We start from the raw sequence: 17790 nt of genomic DNA on the forward strand, positions 1-17790 counted from the left end.
ATCAGAGCCAGAGAGAAATCAGACATCCACACGGACTGGCACCCCCCCGAATACTTGCCTCCTACCTGAACCAAGCCCTTATTATTGTCCGGCAATTTTCTGAATTCCTACAATGGTTATTTCGAGCTTCCTCTGCTATCCTCACATTTCCTACAGTCTCTTCAAACTCTCTAACCTGTTACTCAATCGACCATTATACTGTTCAGAAAAAGCAAAAAGCCTTCAGATGGAACTACCCGAACTTCCTGCCACCTCCATCAGCACCCTGTACGTAGTGGGGAGCACAGGCGGGAAAGCCAGGTGCTTGAGCAAGAGGCCTGGCTCTGCCGCTTGCTAGAGATGTGATCGCGAACACGTTGCTAAACCTCTCGGTGCCTCCGCTCTTCACGGTAGCCTCCAGAAAGCCCCTTCCCGGTGGCGATCAAAATCACTTACACCATTCACCTCTCTCGTGAAATCTTCCCCTGCACCACCTTGCCCGACAGCCATGTTGTGAGAATTGAGTTGGCACGCATACCCACACATTGCCTGGAACAGTGCTCCCAATAAATGTCAGTCATTTGTTACTATTATTGATTGGGTTGGCCAAAAAGTTTCCATTCTTTCCATTCGATGGGTCTAGTAGGGTTTAGTTGCCTTTAACTTCATTCAAAACAATTTTGTTAGATTCTAGTGTGACAGCTGTTTATATCAGCATGCATTAAAAAACACATCAAAATTGGTGAATTTTTGTGCAGCCATTTTGGATTGAAGATGGAAGAAAATACACAATTTCGGCATATTTTGTGCAATATATGGAGAAGGTGCTGTGACTGTGTCAAAAGTGGTTTGCCAAGTTTCTTGGTGCTACTGACATTTTAGGCACATAATCCTTTGCTGTGGGAATGTCTCATGCACTGGAAGATGTTTAGCAGCACCCTTGGCCTCTACCCACTAGAAGCCCATAGCAGGAGGTGGCCGACATACTCAAAATATCCAAATCAATAGTTATTGGTGCAAATGAAAAATGTGACTTCTCTTTTATGGAAACAACTAAATGGACTTTTTGACTGACCCGGTATCTTATCAGCATCCGCAGCTACCCTCACCTCCACTTACAAGAGGTGCCTCCACTTCTAAGGCAAGTCTCTCACCCCGTGCTCTAGACGCCGTTCCTCCCGGGGATCTGAACACCGATCATCCCCCTGTCAGGTTGCAATATAAACATCCTCAACCCTCCCCCATCTTCAGAATAACCTCCCACGGCCCTGGCAGGGGTGGCTCAGTGAGTGGGTCGCGGGTTCAATGAGCGGTCGGGGCTCATGCAAAAGGCAGCTGGTTTCTCTCTCACATCAATGTTTCCTTCCCTCCTCCCCTCTCTCTACAACCAATAGGCATGTCCTTGAGTGAGAACAAAAAATAACCTCCCACACACCCATGGCTCTGTCTAGGTGACTCCTCCCTCCTTACCACACCACTCATAATCAATTCTTAAACTACTGCCCACATTCTGTCTCTGTTTCCCCAGTTGGCTATTCACTACCCCATTTCAGTTCGGGTCCAGAATTCAATTCCCCACCAAAGCTGCTTTTGCGAAGGCAGTTGGTTCTCAACAGGGGCGATTCTGCCCCCCAGAGGGACGGACATTCAGGAGACATTTTTAGTTGCCACCACTGGGGGGCTGCTACTGGTCCCCCCCAGTAGAGGCCAGGGATGCTGCCAAACATCCCACAGTGCCCAGGGCAGCCCTCTACAGCAAAGAATTACCCAACCCGAGACGTCAGTAGTACCGAGGTGGAGAAACCCTGTGCAGACATAGACTATAACCTCCATACTGCTACGTATAATGAATGCTACGCGGTTCAGCCTGGCTTGAGCACCTGACATCGACAGCGTCTCCTTCCTTGAAATTCCCTTTCCCCTGGGTCACTGGTCACTCTGTCTCTGTTTCAGGATCCTCTTCTATCTCTTTATCAGTGTGTCTCACGGTTCTGCCCTCGGCTCTTCTCTCTCTACAACCCAGAACTTTTAGAATGAACTGGGTGGGGCTCTTTTCAAACACGCCCCGGCCTCACTCATAGGCTTCGTCATTCTGGAGTGAAGCCCAGGTCTCCTTTTCTAAAAAAAAAAAAAAAGTGTTAATTCCAGCATACAGCTAAGATACAGATCCACTGCTATGGACAGTCTTATTTTAATCACAGCCACTCTCATCAACTGAGTTACCTTTTACGTATTAATGAGTCTCAAAGCTGTATCTGTACCAGATTCCCTCACGGAGTCAGTGTTCGCTGGGTCCCCACTCTGTGCCCGGTGCTGGTCCAGGCCCTGGGGTAGAACAGGGAGCAACAGACAAGGGTCCCTGCTCTCCCGCAGCTCGTATTCTGATCGAGGACAGAGACATGAACCACCACAAAAAAGATCACTTCTAACACTGAGAGGTACTGTGACAACAATGTAAGAGGTAACCAGGGAGAGGCAGTGATTAAATTAAAAAGCCAGGAAAGACCTGGGAGGGAGCAAGGATAAGAATATGACCCAGAACTGCAGTGAAAAGGAATGAGCTGTATGAATATCTGAGGAACGAGAATCCTACACGCAGCACGAATAAAACACTGAAGCAGAAGCATACTGGTACCATAAAGAGTTTGACCAGTGTGCTTCAAGCGAGGTAAGTATGGATACACGCTACACAATGAAGTTGGAGAGGCAGACAAGCCAGATCCTATAGGGCTCTGTAAGCCAGGGGAAGGAATCCACAGCCTACGTGCAACGGAAAGGCAAAGGAAGGGTTTTAAAGAGGCATGACACGTGGTCTGATTTACGCCTTCACATCATTTGGCTGCCGCATGAAACAACAGATCTTAGAGGGGCAAGACCAAGGGGCCCTAGTAATGGGCTACTGCAATTGTCCAGTAAAGATACTACTGTGGCTTGGACTAGGGTTGTCACCAAGATGGTTTCAGGATATATTTTGAAGCTAGAATTAAAAGGACCTACAGGTACGGAACGAATAACAGAGAAATCGAGTGCAAGTGCAAAGCTGTTTATCCCACCTGCGCCAGGTGGAGAGTAACAACACCTACTGAGATGAGCAAGACTGGGAAGAGAGAAACCGATTTGGAAAGGGGGATCAAAAGTTTTGTTCCGTCCTGGAGGAGCTGCCCAGAGAAAGCAGAGTTCAGTTCAGTACGTCCACTAGGCAGCTGGACGGCGTAGCCCAGAGGGAAGGGCAGAGGTCAGGGCTCAAGACATACTCGGTAGTCATCACTGTGTTAGGTGGCATTTAAAGCAGTAACCTCAACGAGTTTGCCCAGGATAAAAGTGAGGATAAATTTAAAGAAGAGAAGGGGTATCAGAACAAGCCCTGCGGAACTTCCAGCATGTAAAGATCACGTAGAGAAGTTAGCAAGAACAAGTCCTAAAATCAGGGGAGCACAATGTGGACCGTCATTGTTCTCGGAGCCGCAGATGAGCACACCCAGCTGCTTGCCGGATGTCTCTGCTTGTTAACGCGAGTGCCCCACCCCCCACACACCTAAAACAGCTCATTCCCACCTTGCTCCCAAACCTGTCCATTTCCCAGCGTTTCCCACTTCAAGGAACAGCACGTCCATCCAACTGCCAGGTCAGAGACCCCCTCCCTCCCTCCCAACCACCTCTGCCGTTTGGCCCAGCTCCTCCTCGTCCGGTCAATGGCTGAGCTCAGACCAGTATTCCTCCCCAGCCTACCATCCTGTCTCCCGTCCAGCCTCTCCACGAGGCAGCCATAAGTGTCTTTCAGTAGGTGCCACTCAGGTCAGGCCACTCCCTGCCTACAATCTGTTCATGACTCCCTATTTAGGGGCAGCAAAGATGAAATAAAATGCAAGGACCTCACAGAGCTTTTCTAGCTCTCCTGTCTTCTTCCGCACGCCCATCCCTGAACCCCCGCCAACCACAACGCACCACACACATTTCTCAAGCGCAGTGCCTATTCATCTCTCTTAATTACCCCATTCTGCCGTGTATAATGTGCACTTTTTTGCCCAAATTTTTGAGGGAAAAATAAGGATGTGCATTATACATCGGTAGTACTAATTCCTTAACTATATAAATGCTTTTATAATTATTTTATTTATGTTTTTGCAGTAAATGTGTAATTCTAGCCCTGGCTAGTGTGGCTCAGTGGATTGAGCACCAGCCTGCAAACTGAAAGGTCGCCAGTTCAATTCCCAGTCAGGGCACATGCCTGGGCTGAGGGGCCAGGTCCCCAGTAGGGGGCACATGAGAAGCAACTGATCAATTTATCTCTTGCATATCAATGTTTCTATCTCTCTCCTCTCCCCTCTCTCTAAAATATAAACAAAATCTTTAAAAAGTAAAAATAATAAAAGTGTAACTCTAGAAAGAAATAATGATACTGATATGCAAAATAATACCCCAGAATAGGATAATTGGTTTTGTTCTAAATATAAATAATTGAATTTAAAAAATTAAAATGAGAGATTTTTTTCCTTGAAGTTTGGGCCAAAAACATGGGTGTTCATTATATAAGGCAAAATACAGTAATTTGTTCATGTCACTAGTTTTCTGCTGAGAACACCACTTCAACCCCAGCCTCGTTATTCAGTCAATTCCTACTCTTCCCTCAAGGCTCACCAAGCCCTCCCAGTCCCACGACTGAATGAAGTACCTTTCAAATCAGCCCTCAAAAGTACCCTGACTTCTTCTGATTGGACCACTTACCACACTGTATGTTACATCTGCGTGGTGGGCAACACCCAGCATCTGGTACAGTGCCTGTCCTGGGTTCTTGGTAAGGGAGGAAGGAACAGTTTTTAATGAATACCAAACAACACACCGTGTGCCCTTACTGAGTCCTTACTCTCCTTCCCTAGCCCTTAGACCTCCATATCCCCAGCATCTAGAGCACTGCTCTACAGAAATGGCCCTCAATCATGCACTGGAAGTGGCTACCAAAACCACCTGGTGAGCCTGACATCGAGTCTCAGTCCTGCATCCCCACACTCCCCCACGTTCTGACCCAACAGACCCGAGATGAGGCCCGGGGACCTGTAATTCGACAACTTTCTCGGAAGATTCTGATGTGCAACTGTTCTTGAAAAACTGCTCTTCTAACCGGAGTAGAAGTTCAATAAATGTTGGAAGTAACATTTTACTTTAATGAAGTAGAATTCATTTCCTAATTCTTCAGGGTTAGAATCTGCTATAACTGAATCCTGAGCGTAACAGAACAATGCACTAAATGCACAAAAATCCACAAAACGAGCAGCCTTTATTGCAGTTATTACAAAACACTTTCCATTTTGGCAATATTTTACAACGCATTTAGCTTCAAGGGTTGGGAAGGGGGAAGTTGGAAACTAAAGGGGAAAATTTCAACAAACATTACTAAAAGAAAAACTGTCCCAGCGCCCCCTCCCCCAAATAAAATTCCAAATGTCACTTAATTTCACTACCCAAGAAGAGGCCACGAGGGAAGCAGCAGGCAAAACTCTGGCAATTTCACTATGGATCATGTCAGAGACAAAGGAACATTCAAAACAGTCATTAGTACGGTCGGTTGCGCTGATCGTTTCTGTAGTCGTTTCTAGGAATGAAAATAAAGAGCCAGACTAAATTCTAATGTTCCACCAAAGAGGGGTATCAAACAAACACTTCTTCAGGGTGCTGCTGACTGGTATCAGCTTGACAATTTCTGCAAGGATGGCTCCATGCCTAACTTATTTCTCTACTCCTAGAAGGTGTGTAATACATGTCTTATGAGCTTTAAGACCCATGAAGTTCCTAAAAGCAGTTTTATTATCATCAACTGTCTTGAAAGTTCCTCACAGAGTAAGGACTCCAAACCACTGTGGTGTCTCAGGAGGTCCAGTGCTCTGCACAGGCCACCAGCATAGTGGGTCAAGCGAACAAACACTTTCATGTACAATTCTGGACCTGCCACTTACCGTGATCCTGGAAAAGTTACTCAATGTTCCTAACCTGTAAAAACCCACTTCATGAGGTTGACAGGATAACCAGAACTAAGATATGGGGTGGGGCAAAAGCAGCTTCACAGATGTTATGGAAAATAATACAATACTTAATAAACAGTAATACAATAATAAACTCTTGTGTTAGGCATACTCCCAACTGTAAACCTACTTTTTTTTGCCCCACCTGGTATATACAGACACTTCCGCAGGATCTGCTATATGCTAACAAGTATTGAATAGATGATGATAATTATTAACAGCTAACAATCACACAGTACTTACTGTGGGCCAGCAACTTCTATGACGTAATCCAGTACAACCCCATGAAGGAAGTACCGCCAGCCCCACTGCACGCACGACAGCACTGATGCTCAAGGGGCAAGTAACGTGCCTAAGGCCACACCGCTGTGGACCCAAGACCTGAACCCCATCAGTCTGTCTCCGAACTCCGCGCTCGGAACCACACGCTACACTCATTCTCGGTATCCCGCACTGCCTCTGGCATACAAATGCCTAGTATAATAACTGAAATTTCTTTCTGTCGCTGGTTACTCATTTTTTTCCTGCAGCTACACCATTCGTGTGCAATGCACAACGCACTCCCATCAGTACCATCGGTGATGTTCATCTGGAAAAAGTGTTGCCAGAATCACCAGAAAGCCACCGCAGGGTACACAGCACGTGTGGTTTGGAAGAGCACACCACTATGAAAGGTGTGTTCTCCCCACCACTTAGATTAAGAATCCCTAACTCACAGTTTCAAGTGACCTCTCTATCTCAAGTATCTTTAGCTATGAGAATGAATAGTACACACACTCATATAAAGATTTATGAATAAGAATTTTCAAAACAATAGTTTTTAGAAATTGGACCTTCCCCACCCTGACAGAACTGCCAATAGGAAATTCAAGTTCCAAAACACTGGACAAGGAGGAAATGAGACAAAAAGGGCTCAGACATGAACATCGAGGAGCAGTGAGGTAAAAGGTGTATTTGATACTTACCTTCCTCCCATTTTGCCTCCATAGCCACCTCGGTCTCCTCCATAGCTGCCACCACTCCTGTCTCCTCCGTAGCCTCCACTTCGGTCTCCACCATAGCCACCGCCACAACCACGGTCTCCTCCATAGCCCCCTCCACTTCGATCTCCTCCATAGCCCCCTCGGTCCCCGCCGTAGCCTCCTCGGTCCCCACCATAGCCTCCTCGGTCCCCTCCATAGCCTCCTCGGTCTCCACCATAGCCTCCTCGGTCTCCTCCATAGCCTCCTCGGTCTCCTCCATAGCCTCCTCGGTCCCCGCCATAGCCTCCCCGGTCCCCACCGTAGCCTCCTCGGTCTCCTCCATAGCCGCCTCCCCGATCTCCACCATAGCCTCCTCGGTCTCCTCCATAGCCACCTCCTCGGTCTCCTCCATAGCCACCTCCTCTGTCCCCACCGTAACCACCTCCACTTCTGTCTCCACCATAGCCACCCCCACTTCTGTCTCCTCCGTAGCCACCCCCACTTCGGTCTCCACCATAGCCACCTCGGTCTCCACCTCTGCCCCCACGACCTCTGTAGCCCCTCTCTCCACCGTAGCCTCTTCCCCTGAAATCTGCAAGATAGAAATGCAAACCAATGAGGTCAGCAAAGTAACAGTCAAGTTTCCTTAATGCTTGTCAGAAAATAAATACCATGTAGATGCTATTAAAAGGCTGACCCAAAAAGCCAACCTACCTCCTCCAGAGGGACGAGAATCCTCTGGTCTAGGCTCATTGCACTGATTGCAAGAATTCCTCCGAGCAAAGTTCATATTTCCACAGGACCTGGGAAATAAGGAAAATAACCGTGGCTGGTGTAGCTCAGTGGATTGAGCGCAGGCTGCAAACCAAAGTGTCGCAGGTTCAATTCCCAGTCAGGGCATATGCCTGGGTTGCAGGCCACGGCCCCCAGCAACCGCACATTAATGTTTCTCTCTCTCTCTTTCTCCCTCCCTTCCCTCTCTAAAAATAAAAATAAGTAAAAAAAAAAAAGAAAGAAGGAAAATAAAGATGCTCCTCAAAAGCTTCCAACGGATTCAGAACCCCCATTACACCTTCCGACTTCAATCCTAACTTCTACTACCACCAAAGTAAATGGGATACTTACGGATTAGGGCAAACCCAGTCCCCACTTTTGGGGTCTCCACCTCTCCCCTGAAAGCCTCCACGGCCTCTATATCCTCCACGGCCTGGGGAGAGAAGGGACAAATCAGCAGCAGACATAACAAAGCAGAGACAAAGTACCAGATGGAAGAACTAAGGGCATGAGCCCACCATAAACCAGACTACACCCCCCTTATGAAAGGTCTCAGTGATTCTTTGACTTGGGGCTTTACAGAGTAAATGCAGGAAATGTGGAAAAGACCCTAGTCACACTTTATAGTGCCAATAACGCACTTAAAATTTTTTCTATAATACCCTCCTTAGTTTACCTCTATCAGAGAACTTATAAACTGGTCAGACTGAGTACCTAGTCAGGTATCTAATGATCGTCTCCTGATTTCCAGGTGAATAACAAACTGCTCTACAGCCTTCCAAAGCAATTTTTAGAACCTTCTACTACTCTCTCAGGTACTATGACACCTCATTCACCTAATCTATTTAATACCCTCTCATCATAACACAGAAGGGAAAACAACACAGGAGAGAAGAAGGCAGCAGCATCAAGCTCACACCGCAGGGACTTGCCAGGCTCGAACCTAAACCCTTTATACAATATCCAGGCCATAAGCAACAAGTATCTTACCTCGTCGCCCACCTCCACTCCCACCTCCTCGCATAAATTCAGGTCTTCTGGTGGCAAAGGACACTTTAATGATGTTGCCATGAAATTCTTTCCCTAAAAAAAGGGAAATGATTTTGAAGAAAAGCTACACCAGCCCTGGCTGGGTTGTTCAACTGGTTGGAGCGTCATTCCATAAGCCGAAAGGTCATGGGTTCGATTCCTGGTCAGGAAGGATACAAGCAGCAACTGGCCAGCATCACTCACATGGATGTTTCTCTCCCTCCCTTCCCCTCTAAAATCAATGAGCACACCCTGTGGTGAGAATAAAAAAAGAAAGAAAGAAAAGAAAAGAAAAGAAATGCTACTCCCTATCTCCACTTCTCAACCAAAATGTTAAATTGTGTTGAATATTTTTAATTTCAGAGGACTAGCTGGCATGCCCTCATGCAAACTCAAACGCACTAGGGTCCCAAAGAGCCGAGGTAACAGCAAGGTGATGGGGCCTAACGGGTTAGTACAAAAAAGAACATGGAGGTGAGGGCACAGAAGCTATCACGATCTCATCTTGGAAGAAGTAAAAACATGAAATGATGTTTTGGAAGACACAGGTGAATCTATAGGAACACGGGGAAAGGACTGTGCTAAGACGGTAAAGGGAAAGAACACGAAGGCCAAGTGAAGTGGCTGTGCGGTCACGGCCCGGGGACCAACGGCCCTCACAGCACGGCCGGCCGACGGGCTGCAGAGCTCAAAAGCGCGCTCTCACTATTTGACAAGGACGGCGAGGGGGCTGGAACAAGGAAGGAACCGGGAACCGTACAGGGGCCTCTCAGGCAGAACCCCACAGAAGCAGAGTTACAGAACACGATTAATGGAGTAGATGTGGATATAATGGCACAACTGACTTCTCGACATTCCTGACAAGGATGACAAGCAAAATAAAGGACGCGGACAGTGAAGCAACGAGAGAAGCACTCCAGGTGTCTGGTGAGGATGGCAAGGGCTGCATCAGAGCAGCCGACCTTCGCCATGTGACGACAGGCCTTGGACAGAAAGTGACAGATGAAGAAGTTGATGAAATGACCAGGAGGCAGATACAGATGGTGATGGTTGAGTAAACTACGAAGGGTTTTTGTACAAATGATGACAGCAAAGTGAAAACACTGTGCAGAGTGTGTTACCTTTCCTGTTCATTTGCCTTTTCTTTGTTTGTAACTTGTGTACAAGGTTTCCCCTACTGTCAAAAATATGCATGTACAGTAACTGGGGCTTCATTCCTCCGCGTCTTCTTCCCTAACCTTACTGCACTGTCCTGAAACCTTATTTTAGAAAACCGACCAAGTAACATGTTGCACGTGGCTTACTCTGGATACACGCGAGCCCTTCCGCACGCCTAAACTTAGACAGAGTTGGCCAAATGAGGGAACGCCTGGGTTATGGCTCTTTAAAAAGAGTTTCCTCGAGACCTGTCAGCGTGTGCCTGCTGAAGTGCGGGGCTGTGACTCCGTGTGGGCTGTGGACGGTCAACAGCGTGAGCGTAAGAGCCGCACTACTGCAAATGGGTGTATCACCCAGGTACTCGCACGCTCATTTCTTGCACTGCTGGTCCTGTCCCAGAGACATTTCCCTTTACTGTTACTAGCTTTTAAACTTTGCTTAGCCACTTAAATAAAAATCTACTTATGACACAATTTGCCTCAAATCCATTTCAAGTTGTATTATCTATTTTCCAATAAAAAAAATTTTACCCCCACCAAAGGAACATGGGCCAAAACTACATTTGGAATTTAATGATAAAACTATTTTTAAAAAAGCTTTAAAGACTGGAAGTTAATAAAAATATTATCAGTAGTTATCTCTGAGTAGAGGACTATGGTTGCTTTAACTCCTTTCTTTTATTTTCCCAAACTTTCTCATTTTCACAGGGGAAAAAAATCTTACTATTTTTTCTGTTTATTAACTTTGTATTTGAAAGAAAAACTAATCTAAATTTTAAAAGAATACAGGGTCAGCCAGGCCAACCCTTACACCCAGACCAGGGTGGCCCAAAGCATGAGTCGTGACATACGGACACAGTGCAGACAAAAACAAGAAGAGAGCTCATCTCATTTCCAAAGGTAAGTAAAAGCTCCAGCCTGTATTCTTAACAAAATTCGCTATGAAAGTAAACATGAAAATAACCACTGTCTGCCAAAATGTATTTTAACTTCAAGACTAGAAAACATTTATCCAAATGGCATGCTGACATTACAAGAATGAAACATACCATCAAACCAGTCAATGGCGGCCTTAGCTGAAGGAGGGTCATCAAATGACACTGTTGCCTCTCCTTTCGGCTTCCCCGTGTCCTTGTCTGTGTACAGGTTTATCATTGGTTTTCCGGTCTTCTTGTTTGTCTGAGGAACAGACAAGTTGGTGTTTGCATTTTAAGAAAAAGTGATCAAGAACCATGTAATTTATTGTTTTAAAGAAATTCACATATCCATACTACAAAATACTATGTACCTTTTATTAAAAAGGAAAACACCCTGAGACACATTAAATGAAAACCTAGCTAAAAATAATACATAGTATATACTGTTGTACCTACGTACAATTCCTTTAAACATACAAGTTATACAAATAATGCTTTATGTGAATGTCCACCTTGTAACACAAAAAGGTCAGGAAGAATGCTCACTGAGTGAATCAACAAGTTACCACTGACATCGCACGTAGATCCGGCTGGGATGGGAGTGGAAGACAAGGGAGAATGTTTCCCTAATCAGAAGTATGAATTTTTCATATTTCATTGTGTAATTAATTTAACTTCCCAAGAAGAGGGTGAAAAAATGAGTAATTCCACAGACATTAAAACGAGACAACTGTCAACTGTTCAGGCAAATGAAACGCTACAATCTACTAACACTGCTCTGACTGATGCTTTCTAGCAGAAGAGGTGAAAAACACTGGGCTGGCCAAAATGTCCATTACATTTTTCCTGTAAAATAAAACACATTTTTCATCTTCACCAAAGTTTATTGATTTGGATATTTTGAGTATGTAGACTATCTCCCGCTATTGGCTTCTGGTAGGTGGAGGCCCGGGTGCTGCTAAACATCTTCCAATGTATAAGACAGCCCCGCAGCAAAGAATTATTTGGCCAAAATGTCAACAGTACCAAGAAACTTCACAAACCACTTCTAACACATTTGATCAGTCACAGCACCTTCTCCATACAATGCACAAATCATTTTTGCATTTCAGTTGCGTTTTTATCTTTCTTGAAATAATAAAGCATAATATCAAAAAATGTTGCTTTTCTCTTCCATCTTCAATATTAAAACAGCTGCATAAAAATTCATTTTTAGTAAGTTTTTTATAATGCACACTGATATGATAGCTGCCAAAATACAATCTAACAAAATTATTTCAAATGAAGTTAAAGACAACTAAGCACTACTAGAGCCACTGTACAGAAAAAATTAAATAAACTTTTTGGCCAACCCAATATTTGTATGAAATAAACAGTATACAAGACACTTAAATAAACAATGAAGTTATGAAATAAAGCATTATGTACTAATATATATCACGAGCATGGAATATCAAAACAAAAAGTAGTTTAGTAACAACCTGAATTTGCCTGTATTTATATTTCAGAATCTATAAAATGTTCTCACAATCTCATGTGGTCTCACAATTGTAGGAGCTAGTCAGAGACTATTTTTACAGCCCCACAATCGAAAGCTAAAGCTGTAAAAGGCTGTGGAAAGGCAAACACAATCAAGGAATAAAACCATCATGTATTTAGCAAATGCATAGACAAGGGTGAGAATGTGCATCAGTGAATTTTCACAGACAAGCCTTACTAGAATACAGGCTTATTACGTAACTTATACATATTAACCAGGATGTGTTAATAATTATGAGATTTTTTTAACACAAGCCATACTTTTCACTCACCTTGATAATTCCTATCTGTTTAAAGAACTCCCCCACTTGATCTGTAGACACACCCTCCCCGAGTCCTTGCACAAAGATTGTGTTGTTATCTGAATTATCAGATTCTGAATCTAAGGGAAAGAAAATTATGATTAATTTTACAAATTCCTTGGTTTTACTACATCCTGCTTAATAATCAATAATAATTTATTGTTCAATATTCAACTGTTTCTATGACCAAAAAAAGGACCAACATAAGAAAAACCTTATGTACATATGCAAAGTGGTCACAATAGTTATTTGGTCAATTCTTACAACTAAACTGAAGATAAAGTGGATCAAGTCCACATTATAAAATACGTAAGACCAACGAAGGGAGATCTTATAAATCTCACTCTTCAGATCAGATACAGAACTCAAACTCATGAAGAGACGGAGGGTTATAAATTAGCGCTCCTCTCTTTGGAGAGCTTTCATTGTTTATGGGTAATCAATACTTTCAAGGCTCTCTAGTAGACAAGCCCCCAAATCGGACACTTCAGACTTCCAAGCAAGCCCAGCAGAACTGGTGGGCCCCGCTCACTGCAACAGCGCGGTTACACCAGAGGGTCGGGGCACCCTGACACACACCTTACCTTACATGCACACTTTTGGATTAGTACAACAAAGTAAGAAAGATGTAAAAAATTCAGTCCATCAAGGGGTAATTCAGAAATTGCCTTCCATATAGAATACTTTGGCATCTTAATAAAAACAAAAGTTCTGATTTCAATATATATTAATCTCTAAATCATAACTTTCAAAAGGCTCCATGTAGCCTTGAATTTCATTTAAAAATAAAAGCCATGCCCTGGCTGGTCTGGTTCAGTGGACTGAGCACTGGCCTGCGAACCCAAGGATCGTTTGTTGGAGCCCCAGTCAGGACACATGCTGCGGGGCCAGATCCCCAGTAGGGGGCGTGTGAGTGGCGACCACACATTGATGTTTCTGTCCCTCTCTTTCTCCCCTCCTCCCCTCTGTCTAAAAATAAATGAAATATAAAAATAAAAAATAAAATAAAAATAAAAGCCACATGAAACTAGTGACTTCTGCCTAGAATAAGACAATTCTCTAATGTATATGTATCCAGGTTCCTTAGGCCCACTATGGAGACTACCAATCCAATGTAGTATTTTCTTAAAGCTTTTCTACTTCTAATTCCTCAATAATACAAATTCTCCCCAATCTGATTTGCAGTGATTAAATAACTAGCACTAATTAACAGTAAAAAACCAAATACGTCGCAAAAGAAAACGTAGATCATGGGAAAATGCAAACATAACAATTTTGCCCAGCAAACTTCCCATGACTTTTTCTTTCTGGTGTGTCTTTATAGGTAAAGCTCCCCAGTTCTGGCAGCACCATCAAATTAAATCTTCCTCCTGAACTAACTCTTTCAAACACACACTTTTTTTTCCTGAAAAAATTGGAAAACTAGCATTCTCTTAACAGCAAAGTTACAAACTACCATAAATCTTACCAGCATCTGGTCTGGGGCCATAATCCCTGTGACCTAAGATGGAAAAAAAGAAAAAGAAAAACAAAGCTATTTAAGACAACTTGTTAAGAAATCATTATAAAACAGTAATAATAACCAAGGCATGAAAAGTCAATACTTCCAAAATCCTCGAAAGTCAACCATCACAGATTTACAAAGTAAATATATAAATTAAATTTTATAAATAGTTTATGAAATCAAGATGAATGTCAGTACTTCCTTAAACTTGTCCCAAACAACACCTGCCACTTTGGCATTACGCCAGTATCACTTCTGTTAAGCTCTGGTTGTGAAGGCTTACTGGAAAACCCTAACAATTTAAAAACACCATGTCAGCTACCTTTCTTAAAACAACGTACTGTCAAAATCCAGTGGGTCTTATTCATTGGTCACCAGACTCTTTCATGCAAATTCACTGTGTAGAAATCCATTGGACTGAGATCAACTATGGCTTTTTACTGTTTTCTTTGATACATATACACGTATATATATAAAATCTTGTTTTTAAGCATACAACACACACCAGCCTCAACAGAGTAAGTAAGAAAGGGCTTAGACTGCGTCTGCACGATATTGGTGGCTTTTAGATTTATATAGCATTTCCACTGAAACATTTTGGGATACTCAGCACTTACCACCAAAATTTTTGAAGCCACCGCGGTCACCACCACTGCAGAGGAAAAATTGAAGAAATGATTTCTTCCTTAAGTCTCTAATGTGCTGAGCCCTGGGCTCAGTCTACACTTAACTGTCACAAGTAGAGCACCTAGGAAAACAGCAGCACCTCTAACTTTCCAGTCAATTCCATTTCATAGACTTCGAAATGTTGTTTTCACCTAAGTGTTTTCCCAGTGAGCTCTTTCCACACGGATGCCTTTTCAAGTGTATTACAGAACACATCTAATATCCTTATTTTAAAGTCTTCCCAACCCCAAGCCAAAGGGACACTACTCAAATCACAAATTAAAATTGGAGGTACAGCATGAAGAATGCTAGAGGAAACATTCTTTCCAAGGAGATATTTTTTAAAATATGAAAAAAAAAGAAAAAAAAACCCCAGAAAACCCATATAAAGCAAGGTTAAGATTTAGACAGCAGAATAGGAGAGGTAAACACTTGAGTACTGCATTCCACTGTGGTATCAAACAGTGGGTTTTCTGAGATGAAGAGAAAATGAGGTGCAAATGTCAAAGTAAGCCTGAATAAAAGCAGTCTTAAAAATTGCAAATCTTTCTGAAAGCTGATAAAATGAGCACTAAAAAAAGCTTAACTTAAAACTGCTCTCCTACCCCACACCCACCACAGTGGACTCCATCTCTTCCCAGCAGAGCTCCTGAGGTTCGTGCTGTCAAATGTTCTGACCCCAGTCAGCGGGCCACACCAGAGACCGAGTGCAATACACTCCAACGGTGCAGCTTCCCACGAGGAGACCGCTTATTTGGCAAACTTCCACTGTCAGGTAAAAGTTAATGGTCCTTGTGTGGACAGTTTTACATAAGAAATCTAAGATCTCTCTTATCAAGAACCTCTTTTAAAAACCCATACATTGAAAACGTGTTTTTCTGGATTGCATTAGGTAACCCTCTAAGATTCAAGTGCTGAAATGGAAACAAAAGCACCCGAAGTTTTCAGATGGTGATATCTAATCTTCTACTATAACCCAATAAACGAGCCCAATATACTGATGTCTCTTCACTGCTCGGATGCCTCACTAGGGATACCCATGCCCTCCAGATGGCTTTTCTAAGCCACCCTGAAAAAACCACTCCGACTAAATGGGGAAGTATTCTTCCTTTATCATCAGTCTTTTCTACTAACTTGATATAAAAAAATTCCACCTTGCAATCAGCACAGATATGGATACATACTAATACATCTTAATTTGCTATTTATTCTGTTTGATTTTTCAGGCAGCCTAAAAAGGAGAATGAATAAAGCTACTTCAAGGCTATGCAGACAATAAGACACTCAGGTCCTTCCTATAGATACGGTTTTCTAGTGAGTCTCTTAAGACCTGTCTTCCAGAACAGTACCCAAGCCCTCCCTGAACTTCGGAATGACCTGTATATCACTACTTAACTCTTTCGGAAAGGGAAACCAACAGGGTTCTTGAGTTTAAACCACTAAAAATCTTATTATTGGAAACCAAAATATCTCAGCTGTGAACACCTAATGATCAAAGATGATCACTGGAATTCCAAAAAATGATGAGAAAAGAACCAGTGAAAATATTTAGTTCACATTCCTACATAAGGAAGTTCAAGTCCCCAGAATAAAGCAGATTTTTTAAAAGGAAATTTCTACAAATTAAGTGCTGAAAGAAATACCTCTTAATTATTCTGCTGTCATCTTAACTGAGTACCATATTGTTTAACTGGCCAACAGGTAGAGAAAACATACAATTTCATACGCGAGCTAATTCCTACAATTTCTATTCTGGCCAGCAATATCATTTTTGTACAATTTTTAAAAAGGACATATCACTGCAAAATAAAAAGCATATAAAACCAATGACATCTGAATAGGTTCATAATTTCCTATTCCTTCACATAGTGACATTTTAACTTAAATCATCTTTACTGAACATTTCCTTTGAAAATACGGCAGCGGAAGATTTCTCCACAACAGCCATAAATATGAAAACACCTAGCGCATCTGCAAAAGTACTGATCTTCAAACTGAGAGGTCCAGGGTATAGTCTTAACTATCACTAATCGATCCTGGAAATCTGGACAAGCTGTTACCTCCCCCTAGGCTTCAGATTCCTCCTTCACAAAACATGGGTCTCCATCCCTGCTGCTCAAAGGGCCATCCATGCAACAGCAGGATGAGCAGAGCCTGGAAGTGTCTCAGAAAAGCATGATCTTGGGCCTCACCCCAGACCCTCTGAATCAACATCCGCATTCTAATAAGATCCCAAATAAACTCATACGTACATTCAAGTTTGAGAAACACTGGTCTAGATCATCTAAAATTCTATGTGATGCTTTCTTCCAACTTCAAATGTATCAATTATTTTTATCTTTATTAGAAAATTTCATATTAGTTATATCATAATCCCTTATTAGGAAACTTACAATAAATACAGTAAAAAAACTTCAAGTATTACTCACTATTAAATAATTAACAGAAGACAGGCCTATGATTGAGAATCTTTCTGCCCTGGCAGGCGTAGCTCAGTGGATTGAGCGTGGGCTGCGAACCAAAGCATCGCAGGTGTGATTCCCAGTCAGGGCACATGCCTGGGCTGCCGGCCAGGTCCCCAGTGGGGGCCACATGAGAGGCAACCACACACTGATATTTCTCTCTCTCTTTCTCCCTCCCTTCACCTCTCTAAAAATAAGTAAAATCTTAAAAAAAAAAAACTTAAAAAAAAAAAGAATCTTTCTTTCAAACCTGTAGTCAACTTACAGGTCCCTTTTCCATATACTAAGTTAAGGCCTTGACAGCAAATTAAGACATGAGTATATGTGAACATCTATGAATCAAAATATTGCAGTAATAAATGTTTTCCTCCCAGAAAAGGAAGCAAACTTGTACACATACAGAATTCCTGAAGAAAGAACATTTTAAAGTGAAGTCGTAGAGGTATTTACTACAGTAGAGACACAAGCACACTCAAATTGAT

At 42.9% G+C, this 17790-nt stretch overlaps 1 protein-coding gene and 1 pseudogene across 1 annotated transcript in view; one reads left to right on the forward strand and one right to left on the reverse strand.

Annotated features, from left to right (window-relative positions):
• Window positions 1–5228: 5228 nt before the first annotated feature.
• The window catches only part of TAF15 (TATA-box binding protein associated factor 15), a 30330-nt gene continuing 17768 nt past the window's right edge, over window positions 5229–17790 (reverse strand). The window contains exons 8-16 of the mRNA XM_028519548.2: window positions 14798–14832; window positions 14145–14177; window positions 12647–12756; window positions 10968–11097; window positions 8723–8815; window positions 8084–8165; window positions 7673–7761; window positions 6962–7550; window positions 5229–5569 (exon numbers count right to left, since the gene is read on the reverse strand). Of these exons, the coding sequence (XP_028375349.1) occupies window positions 5530–5569; window positions 6962–7550; window positions 7673–7761; window positions 8084–8165; window positions 8723–8815; window positions 10968–11097; window positions 12647–12756; window positions 14145–14177; window positions 14798–14832 (1201 nt within the window). The 3' untranslated portion in view covers window positions 5229–5529. The remainder of the gene's footprint in view (window positions 5570–6961; window positions 7551–7672; window positions 7762–8083; window positions 8166–8722; window positions 8816–10967; window positions 11098–12646; window positions 12757–14144; window positions 14178–14797; window positions 14833–17790) is intronic.
• Window positions 9198–9859, forward strand: LOC114502524 (annotated as a pseudogene).

Source organism: Phyllostomus discolor, chromosome 8, assembly GCF_004126475.2.
Source record: "Phyllostomus discolor isolate MPI-MPIP mPhyDis1 chromosome 8, mPhyDis1.pri.v3, whole genome shotgun sequence".
Lineage (NCBI taxonomy): Eukaryota > Metazoa > Chordata > Mammalia > Chiroptera > Phyllostomidae > Phyllostomus > Phyllostomus discolor.